The 10,594-nt window shown below is 39.9% G+C and overlaps 1 protein-coding gene across 1 annotated transcript; it reads left to right on the top strand.

Moving 5' to 3' along the window:
- Positions 1-2,314: 2,314 nt before the first annotated feature.
- LOC144065604 (uncharacterized) lies at positions 2,315-8,180 on the top strand. Its single transcript, XM_077588594.1, has 2 exons — positions 2,315-2,757; positions 5,814-8,180. Exons 1-2 carry the CDS (start codon positions 2,646-2,648, stop codon positions 7,037-7,039), a joined length of 1,338 nt encoding a protein of 445 aa, XP_077444720.1. The 5' UTR covers positions 2,315-2,645; the 3' UTR covers positions 7,040-8,180.
- Positions 8,181-10,594: the final 2,414 nt, after the last annotated feature.

The following is a 10,594-nucleotide window of genomic DNA, read 5'->3' as shown; positions in this document are numbered from 1 at the left end:
TTATCTGTGTAGCAATTCCATGGAAGCTTGACTTTAAAATTGAAGCGAATGAAGATGCAAGATTTTTTTTTCCACAAATAAATGATTGCCTCTGCAAATAATGTCTAAATTCCCACAATTTAGTTACCTGTGGTGTGGCAGTGAGTCAAAAGGAGAATAGCAGCAGCCCGATTTACCAGCCCATTTCTTTGACTTGTCATAACGTCACGTAGTGTGGGGGTGAAGGAGGGGGTGGAGCCAATTGCAGAAACCAGGACATTCATGGTATACTTAAAGAGTTTTAATTGAAGAGACCAAAAGCAAAGTGCAAACATTTCAGCCGAGATTTTCATTTTCTGAATGGCTTTATCCTCTCTCTGGTCGCGGTGGCCAGTCGATCGCAGGGCACAAGGAGACAGACAACCATCCACACTTACACCCAATGTTTGCTCTAATTTTTAGCTTGTTTGGGCAGAAAGACAACCTCCCTGAGCACACGGAGTACCGGTGTGAGCAACATCATCATTGCTCACTATGGGCACACACCAGTATCACACCTGCCATAAGCAGGTGCATGTCTACTACACATACATGATTTAGTAATAATAAAATGTAATGATTAATATCTATGAATGGGCGGCCCGGCGGATGAGTGGTTCGCGCATCGGCCTCACAGCTCTGGGGTCCTGGGTTCAAATCCAGGTCGGTCCACCTGTGTTGAATTTGCATATTCTCCCTGGGCCTGCGTGGGTTTTCTCTGAGTACTCCGTTTTCCTCCCACATCCCAAAAAGATGCATTGTAGGCTGATTGGACACTCTAAAATTGCCCCTAGTTTTGGGTCTGAGTATGGATAGCTGTCCGTCTCCTTGTGCCCTGCGATCGGCTGGCCACCGATACAGGGTGTCCCCCGCCCCTGGCCCAAAGTCAGCAGGGCTAGGCTCCAGCACCCCCCGCGAGTGATAAAGTGGATAAAGCGGTTCAGAAAATGAATGAAAAAAATATCTATGAATAAAACCTTTTCATAAATGCCATTAGAGTATGCACAAATCCGACTTAAATTTTACCTTATTTTACACATCTGTCCTTCTCACTTCTCATTCTCGTTCAAATGACTTTTCTGCTGAACGTGTCACATGAGATAGTCAAGTTTCCATTTATATGCAATATTTTTTTCCATGTTTTTGCTTTGATTTATTTAATAGGGGATAGCACATATTAATGAACATATTTATATTCATGTTAATGAACATATATATGTTAGATTGTAGCTGAGGGCTAATTTCCATTTACTGTAGTCCAGGGGTTGGGAACCTTTTTGACGGAGAGAGCCATAAACAATTCTTATTTTCTAATGTTATTTCTTGAGAGCCATTCTCAGAATTGAAAAGTAAAATTGCATGAAAATGTGTGATCTTTTTATCCTTTCACCACTTTTAGGTATAAAAAGTCTCAGAATTCTTTTGACAACATTTTTATGATGTTGCTAATAAATCAGTATCAATGATATCATGCATTCAGAAGTGTAATAAAAAACAAAATTATGATTAAAGTGGTGGTAGAGGTAGTGTCAACGCCACAATGATACTCCTATTAGTATGTTCGGGACTCAGCTCTCTCACCATTCATTTTCAAATTTTACCTCACAGGTTCGTGGAGATTAAATCGGATTTAAAGAACTGGATGAAAAGCCTTAAATATTTTTTATAGATCTAAAACAATGTTTATTTGAGCTTTTTTTCTTAATAAGGGAAGAATCATTTGTTGAAAATATTTCTATATAGTTATTTTTACATTTTACAAAATACTTATTGAACTAAAACACAAAAAGAACAAAATTGGAGGGAAAATTGCAAATATTCGTTAAAAATGGGAAAATCAAGACATAATTTACATCTAGTGGTTGGTCCGGATTAAGGGAATAATGTAAATAAAAGAAAAAACAAACTTTTCCTTTTGGGTTTAAGACACCTTTGAAAAATTGCTAAATTTCTGATATATTTTCTTAAAATGTGCTTCTTCGATAACTTGTGATTACAGTGTCTTAAATATTGTGTACAGTGTCCACGAATACTGAACTTAGAATGAAACAAATTTTCTCCTGACCACGAGAGAGCAGTACGTAAATAAGTGACTGATTCCTGCGAGGTCAAACCGTTTCAATGAAGAACTACCTCTCCCGTGATGCCAATCGTCAAAACAGAACAGCATCATGACCAAGGACGATTTTTCTGCGCATGCGCGTTTTGCGACGCCTCGTTTTGAGACGCGATCTTCAAGTGATTTATGTTTATTTTAATTTTCAATTAAATTCAAACCTGCGCCAACATTTTTTTGCTCAAACCACATGTCAGAAAATTTGAAGAATAATTATTTCCTATGTCCAACTCTCTTACATTTATAAACTTAATGCATCGAAGGAAGTGACGCTGCCACCACGCATGCGCAGTTTTCGCCACCAAACTTAACCTATGGGTCCTAGTCGTGTCTAGCTTAAGCTACTTTATGACCTTAAATATCAGCCAAAATCATTTTCAAGACCTCGTTGAAGCTTTGTGGGCTACTTTAGCTCAGCCTGTTAGCATATATCAAAGGAATAACTCTTCAAGTCGTCGAAGAACTTTGAAGCTTTGCGCCCTCTTTAATTTAGCCGAGCTAGCAGCTATCAATGGCGTCTCCATCAGAATTTACGTGTGGGAAAAGACCAGCAAAGTTCCACGAGGAAAACTCGACATTTTGCAAAATAATGCATGCAAAAGTTGTCCTTCACAGACTAGAAGGTGGGTCCATTTTTATATCTATATATTTTCTAAACCATTAAGGCTTAATGGTAATTGTAGAAGTGCTATTTTTGTGCGCTGCAATTGCAAATTCAAGTACAGTAATCCCTCAGCATTTCACTACATCGCGGATTTTTTCGGGGGAAAATGTTTATTTTTTAAATTATTTTTCAAGCGAAAGCAACTCCCGTGTCTTCCGCTTGCTACTAGGACTCAGCACTGAATATTTTTATTTTATTTTAAGTTCTTAAAAATGTGAAAAGCAGCCCAGAGGAGCGAGTGGTTAGCGCGTCGGCCTCACAGCTCTGGGGTCCTCGGTTCAAATCCAGGTCAAGTCCACCTTTGTGGAGATTTCATGTTCTCCCCAGGCCTGCGTGGGTTTCCTCCAGGTACTCCGGTTTCCTCCCACACTCCAAAGACATGCATAGACTTTGCATAGTACGCCTTTTTTTAATAATAAATAAAGACCATGTATAGTAAAGTATTAGTTTCTTTTAAAAATGACCATTTATAGAAAGGCTTTTTTTCAAAAAAAGTACCTTTTTATTTTGATGCGTGTAGGTTTTCTCCGGGTACTCCGGCCTCCTCCCACATTGTAAAGACATGGTAGAATGATTGGACACTAAATTGCTCCTAGGTATGAGTGTGAGCGTGAATGGTTGTCTGTCTTGTTGTGCCCTGCGATTGGCTGGCCAACAATTCAGGGTGCCCCCCCCCCGCCTCTGGCCCAAAGTCAGCTGGGATAGGCTCCAGCAACCCCCCCCCCGACTCTGATGAGGATAAAGCGGTTCAGAAAATGAGATGAGATTAAAGAATCCTTTGGGTTTAATAAAACAAAACATTTTTAAACATTGAAATGTGTAGGTGTGCTCTTAATTGTACAGACGCTCCCCGACTTACGAACGCAATTGGTTCCGAGCGATTGTTCATAAGTTGAATTTGTTTGTAAGTTGATTCAGTGCTATATTTTGTATTATAATTTATGTTTAAGGCCGATATAAGTACAGTGGTACCTCGAGATACGAGCTTAATCCGTTCCGGGACTGAGCTCGTATGACAAGATTCTCGTAACTCGAGGTAAAGTTTCCCATTGAAATGAATGGGAAACAAATTAATTCGTTCCAACTCTCTGAAAAAAAACAGGATATTGGATTGAAAAAAATGTTTTATTTCTTATAATTCGCCATATATTGACAAAGTAATAAATAACGAGTGGTTTAATAGAAATAAAGTGTTTAATCTAACTAAAATTGGACGGATTTCGCCGAGGGGAGAGGGGCACAAAAGGGGCGGGGGGGCTTCGTTTTTTTTTTTTCTTCCACACAACGCACTCGTAAACAGAACAAACACTCCACCCTCACGTTCGCCATCGATGGGCTGTTTGCTGTCGTACTATTCCCTTTAAAATATTCCGAAAATGATGCACACAAATGTCCTCACAATCGGAGAACGCACGACTACTTGCCAACGAGCAGAAGTCTTATCAGCGATCGCACCGCTGCTCATGGGAGCTTCGAGGGCCCTGGCTAGCGGCTCCTTTTAGCTTGTAGCATCTGTGTTCGCATCCCCTCGAACGGCGCCTATGATAGAGTTGCTTCCGGGGATGCTGTTGCGAGCACGAGTATACTTAATTACCCAGAAAGCCCTCTTTTCCCCGCGCATGGGCGTTGTGCGTTTCCTGGTCTGAATAGCTCATCCGGTGCTCGTAAATATTGTTATACGTACACGAAAGCTATGCAAAAAAAAAAAAGCCATGGCCACCTGGCTTGGTCGCATCACGAAATTTTGACCGCATCACGGGCGAATTATTCGATCGAAATTTCCCCCGTAAGACGAGCATTTTGTATGATGAGCGGTCGTATGACGAGGTACCACTGTATATTGAAGGTTTATATAAGTGCATTTGTATGTTTAAGGCTTGTATAAGTAACACGCATTGGTTTGTACTGAAAAAAAACATTTAATAAAATGGAGAATATGTACAGTACTGTAGAGAGAGAGAGATTTATGTATTAGAAACTGGCCAAAAGAAGCGACCTTATGACGATTGCACAGTTTTCTTCTTTTTTTCATCATAAATGATGCGGTAGCACTGTATGGCATCATTCAATTGATTTGCAAACTTTGTGCAACGTTCAATATTTGGGTCCTGCTGCTCGATCTTTCTGTTTATAAATGGTTCTGACGGTCGAACGATTCAATGCCCGTGAAACGCTCACCACTCTCACGCGCATCAAGCTTCGTTATTATTGCCACTCGTTTCAAATGAAATGGCTTGCCTCTTCCTTGCAACTCCCTCAATAGAAGCCTTTAGCTTTTTACCAACCATATTCAATATTGGATGCATGAGATATTTAATGATACAAATGAAAAAGGTTCTTTGCACACTGGAGATACATTCACACACTTCCGCATTGCAACGAAGAAGGTAGATGCTGGGTGAGCTGAGCTCTCACAGCGCCAGACGTCGGTATTAGCGGCGGAAAGAAGTACTACTCCGAAAAAGGCGCAAAATACAAAATTGGACTTGCGAACATTTTTGGACTTAAACGCAATTTGCAGACATGTTCGTATGTACCGTTGTCCGTAAGTTGAATGTTCTTAAGTAGGGGAGCGTCTGTACTTTAATTTTGAAGGTGAACTCTGTTTTCCTCAAACTGTTGATTACAATGTGGGTCACCCGCGAGTGCTATAATCATTCCTTGTTAATTAAACATTTGCTGTGGCAGCCAGCATATTACAGGAATACGTTGACATACGGGTGTCCCATTTTACGGGAAATTTGAGATACGAGCTAAATTCCGAGCAATTTTTTTCCTTGAGAAATGAGACAAATTGGAGATACGAGCTTATTGAGATGGTTCCATGTGGTCGAATATGTGTGGATGTGTATAGTCATTTGAGTTGTTTTCAGTTAAATTTCAAGTAAATGTCATGTTACGAGCCTAACCACCGCCGATATAAGTATAAGACTTTAAATTCCCAGTCTAACCTAAAGGACTTCTCGTTAGATAGACAGATTATAAGATATATCATTTATCTTTGTGTCTTTGCAGGTTTCAGAGAATATCTTGGTCCTGATGGGAAAGAGTCTGTTGGCCTTAAAAAGGAACTTGAGCTCTCCCAAAACAAAGGGGAGGAGCCAGAGTTCTCTCAACAACAAATGAGAGACGAGCGACTTACAATCAAGCAGGAGGAAGATGATGTCACCTGGTCACTTGGTGAAATCCTGAAGAGGGAAGAGGATCTGGGCGTGACCAGCAGAGGGGCGGAGCCTGCACACACCTTAACGTTACCCCAAATTAAAGAGGAGGAGCCAGAGTTCCCTCGACAGCAAATCAAAAAGGAGGAAGATGATGTCACCGTGTCAACTGGTGAGCCTTTCAAGAGTGAAGGTGATGTGGGCGTGGCCGGCAGAGGGGCGGAGACTCCGAACGGCACCTCAGCAGAAGGGCAAGCAGACAACTTAATTGCTACGTTAACAGATAGCAAAGACTTGCTTTATGACAATGAAGGTCTTAAGGATGGCAAACTCTGGAAATGCTCTCAGTGTGGAAAAATCTTTGGGAAAAAGTCTACTTTGAAAACACATATGAGGAGCCACACCGGGGAGAAACCCTTATGTACAATTTGTGGTAAAACATTTACACGCAAGGTAAAGTTAAATATTCATGCAAGAACACACACTGGTGAAAAACCATTTTCGTGTTCAGTTTGTGGTCAAAGATTTACAGAGAAGAGATACTTAAAAATACACACAAGAATCCACACTGGTGAAAAACCATTTTCGTGTTCAGTTTGCGGTAAAGCCTTTTCTCAACAGCATCACTTAAAAACGCACACAAGAACACACTCGAGTGAAAAACCATTTTCGTGTTCAGTTTGTGGTCAAAGATTCACACAGAAGGGAAGTTTAAATTATCATGCAAGAACACACACAGGTGAAAAACCATTTGCGTGTTCAGTTTGTGGTAAAGCCTTTTCTAGACAGCAACACTTAAAAAGGCACACAAGAACCCACACAGGTGAAAAACCATTTGCGTGTTCAGTTTGTGGTAAAACATTTACACACAAGGGAAGTTTAAATTATCATGCAAGAACACACACAGGTGAAAAACCATTTGCGTGTTCAGTTTGTGGTAAAAGATGTACAGAGAAGGAAAACTTAAAAAAACACACAAGAACCCACACAGGTGAAAAACCATTTTCGTGTTCAGTTTGTGGTCAAAGATTCACACGGAAGGGAAGCTTAATTAGTCATGCAAGAACACACACAGTTTAAAAGCCATTCTCGTGTGCAGTTTGCGGTAAAGCCTTTTCTCAAATGCAAGATTTCCAAAAACAAGTATCCACGCTGGTGAAAAACCATTTTCGTGTTCAGTTTGTGGTAAAACATTTACAGATAAGGGAACGATAAAAACCCACATAAGAACCCACACTGGTGAAAAAACAATTTCCTGCTCCGTTTGTGGTCGAACATTTTCCCAAAGGAGAAGCTTAAAAGAACACTTATTAACCCACGCTGGAGAACAATGTTTTCCTGCTCAGTCTGTGGCCACAGATTCGCTTCAACAGCCCAATTAAAAAGCTACACAATTCAAAAACCTTTTCCAGGTGCAGTTAATGTTCCAACATTTTGACAGAAGGGAACCTGAAAAGAAGACTTAACAACCCGCAGTGGCGAAAAGCCCTTTCTTTGCTCAATTTTTGGTTCAACACGTTGGTTAAAAATACTTAATAATACATAATACTAAATTTGTTGCCAAGGATTTATTCATAAGACTTAAAAGACACAAATGTGTGTGTGTGTGTATGTTATCTATTAATTGGCAAAAATGATGAGAATCCCTCGTGTCATTTTTGAATCATGTTGATAAAATTAGTCTGCTGTGAATTTGTGTCTGTTTGAAAAAGAGAAAAACAAGTCAAATGTTGTTTTATTTCATTTAATCTTCAGATTTTTCTATTAGCTTTGTAAACTACATTCTTTTCCTTTTGTAACTATAAGAACTTACTTTGGGTTCATTTTGGAGTAGTTTTCCATTTTATATTTATCCAAACGGATTTGATCTGTATGTAAAAAGACCTGGCAGTCGGTATATGAAGTCAAATGTGAATTGTTTTTTTTAATTTTATTTTAATGTTGAACAAACAGATAATACTCAATATTCTTATGTATAATCATTAGTATGAAAAAATATTGATGGCTTGAAACTTATCGTTGTGATTGTACATTGCTTTCACCTGTGGTCGCCTCCCCTGTGTGTCACCCACCTGTTTTCCATGTCTCGTTAACCCATGGCTTACTGCTTCCTGTGGCTTTTTGTTCATTTTAATTTTTTGGGGTGTACTTTTTTATATTTGGCTCATGTTTTCAGTTTGCTCTTTGTGTTTTGAATTAAAACTCTTTATGTATACCGTAATGATTGTATTGACTCACTACGAGTGATGGGTTTATGAGCATCACTTGTCGTTTCCATACAGTGACCCACTGCTTCGCAGAATACTTACACCTGGTGGGCGTTAAAAATCACTGCAGGAAACTACAAAAAGCCCATTAACGCCAACTCGATGTCATGTGGGCCGGACTATTTTAGATATTATATATATATATATATAGTGTATATATGATTGTATTTATATATGTGTGTATATATGTATGTATTTATATATGTGTATATATGTATATATGTGTGTATATATGTATATATGTATATATATATATGTGTGTATATATATGTATGTATATGTATGTATATGTATATATATATATAAATGTATATGTATATATATATGTGTGTGTGCGTGTGCGCGTGCACACACATATATATGTATATGTATGTATATATATATATATATATATATATATATATATATATATATATATATATATGTACTTTTCTAGCTTAAGCTACTTTATGACCTTAAATATCAGCCAAAATCATTTTCAAGACCTCGTTGAAGCTTTGTGCGCTACTTTAGCTAAGCCTGTTAGCATATATCAAAGGATCAACTCTTCAAGTCGTCGAAGAACTTTGAAGCTTTGCACCCTCTTTAACTTAGCCTAGCTACCAGCTATCAACGGCGTCTCCATCAGAATTTACATGTGGGAAAAGACCAGCAAAGTTCCACAAGGAAAACTCGACATTTTGCAAAATAATGCATGCAAAAGTTGTACTTCACAGACTAGAAGGTGGGTCCATTTTTATATCTATATATTTCCTAAACCATTAAGGCTTAATGCTAATTGTAGAAGTGCTATATCTGTGCAATGCAATTGCAAATTCAAGTACAGTAATCCCTCAGCATTTCACTACATCGCGGATATTTTCTGGGGAAAATGTTTTTTGTATTTTAAATTATTTTTCAAGCGGAACCAACTCCCATGTCTTCCGCTTGCTACTAGGACTCAAAACAGAAGATTTTTATTTTAAGTTCATAAAAATGTGAAAAGCGGCCCAGAGGAGCGAGTGGTTAGCGCGTCGGCATCACAGCTCTGGGGTTGCGGGTTCAAATCCAGGTCAAGTCCACCTGTGTTTCTCCCTAGGCCTGCGTGGGTTTCCTCCAGGTACTCCGGTTTCCTCCCACACTCCAAAGACATGCATAGACTTTGCATAGTAAGGCTTTTAAAAAAAAAAAAAAAAAACATTTTATAGTGACGCGTGTTGGTTTTTCTCCGGGTACTTCGGTTTCCTCCCACATTCCAAAGACATGGTAGGCTGATTGGACACTCTAAATTGCTCCTAGGTATGAGTGTGAGTGTAAATGGTTGTCTGTCTTGTTGTGCCCTGCGATTGGCTGGCCAACAATTCAGGGTGCCCCCCGCCTCTGGCCCAAAGTCAGCTGGGATAGGCTCCAGCACCCCCCCCCCAATGTTCCCTCTAATTTTTCGTTGGTCTGGGCAGAAAGACAACCTGAGCGCACTGAGTACCAGTGTGAGCGACATCATCGGTACTCGGAAGATTCGCCTAAAGACGTTTCGCCGACGGACGTTTGACAGACAGGCAGGTCGCCGAATGGAAATTCCGCCGAACATTCCGGCCGTTTGGCCGAATGAACGTTCGGCTGAACAGAGGTTTCGCTGAAACGGGATTCGCGCGCTCGCCCCGCCCCCGGATCGTGTGTGTACAAGTTTTTCAACCTCGGCCCACGGGCCATATACGGCCCGTTAGGATTTTTAATCCAGCCTGCCGCTGGCGGTGTCCAAATTATAGAAAAAATCAATGATTCATTTCCCTTTGCCGCTCATCACTCTCAATTTATTAGTGTACCATCAATGGCAGCCCGGGAATAAGCACTCTTGGGCGGGCATGGCAGCCCGGGAATAAGCACTCTTGGGGGGGCAGATGTAGCAGAACCGAGACGTAAAATGACAGCAATCGGGTCAAATCCATCTTAAAACAGCATTTAATGATTAAATACAAATACTGGAGCTCTTTAGACATTAGAACCGAGCTCAGGGAAGTGAATTCCTCGGTAAAATGTCGCGATGGAGGCAAAAAAAGGTCTTTATACGTCCATTCGCCAAACGGCTCAAAATGCTCTCAAATTCGGTCAAATCCAGCCCAAAACAGCGTTTAATGATTAAATACAAATACTGGAGCTCTTTGGACATTAGAACCGAGCCCAGGGAAGTGAATTCCTCTGTAATATGTCGCGATGGAGGCAAAAAAACGTCCATATACGTCCATTCGCCAAACGGTTCAAAATGCTCTCAAATTCGGCAAATCCAGCTGAAAACAGCGTTTAATGATGAAATACAAATACTAGTATTTGTATTTGATGGAATAATGTTTAAAACCTTTTAAATCATTATTAGTAATATTTAATTAAAATA

This window comes from Stigmatopora argus, chromosome 20 (genome assembly GCF_051989625.1).
Source record: "Stigmatopora argus isolate UIUO_Sarg chromosome 20, RoL_Sarg_1.0, whole genome shotgun sequence".
NCBI classification, from domain to species: Eukaryota; Metazoa; Chordata; class Actinopteri; order Syngnathiformes; family Syngnathidae; genus Stigmatopora; species Stigmatopora argus.
This window is presented reverse-complemented; position numbering and strand designations above follow the sequence as displayed.